At 38.4% G+C, this 3,372-nt stretch overlaps 1 protein-coding gene across 1 annotated transcript in view; it reads right to left on the bottom strand.

The window, feature by feature from the left end:
• The window catches only part of LOC103204547 (cytochrome P450 7B1), a 48,385-nt gene that overhangs the window by 8,030 nt on the left and 36,983 nt on the right, over positions 1 to 3,372 (bottom strand). Inside the window, exon 6 of the mRNA XM_007949745.1 lies at positions 2,795 to 2,970. Coding sequence (XP_007947936.1) covers positions 2,795 to 2,970 — 176 coding nt within the window. The remainder of the gene's footprint in view (positions 1 to 2,794; positions 2,971 to 3,372) is intronic.

Below are 3,372 nucleotides of genomic sequence, written 5' to 3'. Positions count from 1 at the left end.
CTCCTTGGGTTTCCGAGGCAGTATCACTACGGAAGTAGGATTGCCCAACCTTCCTTCCGAGGAGTGGCTGGTGGGTTTGAACCGTCAGCTGTCTGGTTAGCAGGCAAGTGTCTTAGCCACTATGCTACCAGAGCTCCCATAGCATGTTTTAGGAATGTAATATTCTGGAGTCTCTTTTGGCTCTGAACATTCTGAAGCCATTCCTCATTGGGTTAAGAGAATCTACTCCTGCTGGGGTTCTTCACTCTCAATGTTCTTCCAGTAGAAAACCAGTTGCCATTAAGTTGACTGACTCATGGTGACCTCGTGTGTGTCAGAGTAGAAATGTATTCCATAGGGTTATCAATCATTGTTTTTTCAGAAGCAGATTGCCAGGCCTTTCTTCTGCAACTCTGGGTGGATTCAAACTTTCAGCTTTTCAGTTAGCAGCTTAACCATTTGCATCACAATAGCTACATCTATACACAGAGTTAGGCTTCCTCATATTTTTGGTCTATCAGTTATTATCTATTTTCTGCACTTAAGGTCTGGTTTTCCCATTAAAGCTGGGCAGGGAACAAAAGGCAGGCAGTGGTGAATATGAGCCACTTAGAAGCTCCAAGAAGCTCCTGGGCAAGAGCTCCCAGGGACATATGGCCAAGGACAGAATTTTCTTCTCATTTTTACTGGGTGTGCATGATGATTTTGGGCGGACACATGTTATACAAGCATCTATAGCTTTTACTGATTACCATGCTAAGTTGTTAAGAACAAAATAAATAAATCTGTATGCCTGGCAGTAGTAGGTGCTCAGTAACGGGTTATTGAATGATTGACTACGTAAGACCTTGCCAAATCATATAAAAGTGGTTCAGAGCTGTATCATTTGCTCTGTGCCAGGAATTATCAGCATACCACAACTAATTTCTAGAAAACAATACTATGGCAAAAGGTAGCTAATTAATTTTAATATTGTTGTTGTTGTTATGTGCCGTTGAGTCAGACCCGACTCACAGCAACCCCTCCTTGGGTTTCCGAGGCAGTATCACTACAGAAGTAGATTGCACCATCTTCCTTCCGAGGAGTAGCTGGTGGGTTTGAACCACCAGCCTTCTGATTAGCAGTCAAGTGCCTTTAGGCACTACGCTACCAGAGCTCCTAATTTTAATATTAGTTGGGCATAATTGGGTAATGTTAAATCTAGTAAATGATAGAGAATCTTCATTAGCTCTAGCAAGAGCTACGTTAATGATGCTGAATCAGTATTCACAATATTATAAGTCTGTTCTTCTTCAGATTATGAATTAAATCCTTTCAATTACTATTAAGATTAGTTGATTATTATGTAAAATTGGAACCTTACTATTTAGTATTCCACAGAAAAAATATAAATTGGCATACTTCTAATTTTTAACTTTGAAATTAAAAAAAAAAATTTCTCCAAGTCTAAATCAAGGTCTTTTCCATCTTTAGGGCAGAAGGGGCAGGGAAAAACCAGGGAAAATAATGGTCAACATCTACTGAAGATTTGTTGATAACTCTAATGTGACTTTACTAACACAGATAAGAATATTAAATTTAATGACTAGTGAGATAATCACATAATTTAAAATAAAGAGTAAAGAATGGTTAAGGAAATTAGTATTTGCAGATAGAAATAAAACTGATTTAAAATTTATTTCAGATATTGATTATTCATTTGCTCTATTCTATTAATGCGTATGTGTATGTGGAATTTTTGATACTTAAAAACAAGCAGCTAAAGCTGGTTCTCTGCAGAATGCTCCTTCTCTCTCTATTTTCCTACTTCCTATCACCCATTTGTACAACGCTTTCTCTTCTGAAACATATATATGAAACACCATATGCACATCCCCCCTTCATTTAAAAAATTCTGCTTTTGCTGATGAAACAAATGCAAACTATCTTATTGTATTTGAAATCTGCCCCCTTATTCATTTTCCAAATCCAACAATATTCTAATCCAGCCTGGATGCAAAATATTTAACCCTTTAGAAACTAAGCTTAGAAGTGGCCCAGGTATGAACTGCCCAAGGAGCGCTTAGAAGTTTCCATTTGAAAAATGGCATTTTATATACACAAACGCTGCAGCAACAACATGACTTGTGAAGCATAGGCAGAATACGACTGCATTCAATTTGCATGCAGGTGATGAACCTCTGAAGTGGTATTAAAGGATAAGCCAGGTGGATTAATTTCCAGTCTTTGATATTCATTAACTCCGGCTTTGGAAAAAAAATACAAGGAGATGACACAATTACCCTCAGAGCTTCACCCCGTGAGCAGCAGCTTTACAACCTCAAGTTCATCATGCTATACTAATTGATCAAGAAGGGGCACCTGCCTTTAGCAAGAGGTGAAAAAGTGTATGGGTTTAAGTATGGCAATGATGGTATTTGGCTCTGTGACAGTCAGCTACACTTGGGAAATGCTTAGCAAAATAGTTGTCACTATTTGTTCTCTAAGCCACCTGTCAATCATTAGCCCTCCATGGTTTTCAATAATCCTCTGCCAAGTAAAACCCAATTTTGGCCTAAAGATAATGGTGGCCAAGGTGCAATGTCAATTTCTTTTTAGGAAATTAGCATTTAGTCTCACCACTGTATTTCTCTTCATAAATTATGAAATCTTTGAACGATAGATCCTTAGGAAAAACATCAGTAAATAGGAAAACTTTTCTATTAGAAGCAAAAACTGAGGTTATCAAGTGGTCTCAAGTCTGTATTAGAAACAGGTGGTGAGAGGAAAAAATAATAGATCAAGAGAGTGAGCAATGTGCTTATAGTACACTTACCTGTGGATCTTCAAAGATTTCTGGGTCATTGTGTAAGGCTGGAGGAAAGATGGCTACCAAGTCTCCCTTTCGCAAAAGACACTGCCCATATTCCACAGGTAGAGCGAAATCCTCTTCAACAGAACGAATGATACTTGAAAATGCACACAGTCGTAGAGTCTCAAGAACGACGCTTTCTAAAGGAAATAAACAAATGAACAAAAGATTATTAAAACATGACTAAGGAGCTCTGGTGGTATAGTGGGCAAGACATTGGCTGCTAACCAGAAGGTCAGGTTCAAACCCACCAGCTGCTCCACAGGAGGAAGATGAGGCAATCTACTTCCATAAAGATTTACAGCTTTGGAAACTCAATGGGGGTCATTATGAGTTGGAATCAACTTGATGGCAGTAGGTTTGGTTTGGTTTTAAGGAGCTCTGGTAGTATAGTGGTTAAGGCATTTGGCTACAAATCAAAAAGTTGGTGGTTCAAACCTACCAGCTGCTCTGTGGAAGGCGAGGAGGTCTGATTCCATAAAGATTTGGTCTCTATGAGTTGGAATCGACTTAATGGCAGTGATTTTTTTTTTTTTTTTTTT

This window comes from Orycteropus afer, unplaced genomic scaffold, assembly GCF_000298275.1.
Source record: "Orycteropus afer afer isolate SDZICR_OR568_19922 unplaced genomic scaffold, OryAfe1.0 scaffold00252, whole genome shotgun sequence".
Classification (NCBI taxonomy): Eukaryota; Metazoa; Chordata; class Mammalia; order Tubulidentata; family Orycteropodidae; genus Orycteropus; species Orycteropus afer.
The sequence above is the reverse complement of the archived record's forward strand: the minus strand, read 5'-3'. Positions and strand labels throughout refer to the sequence as shown.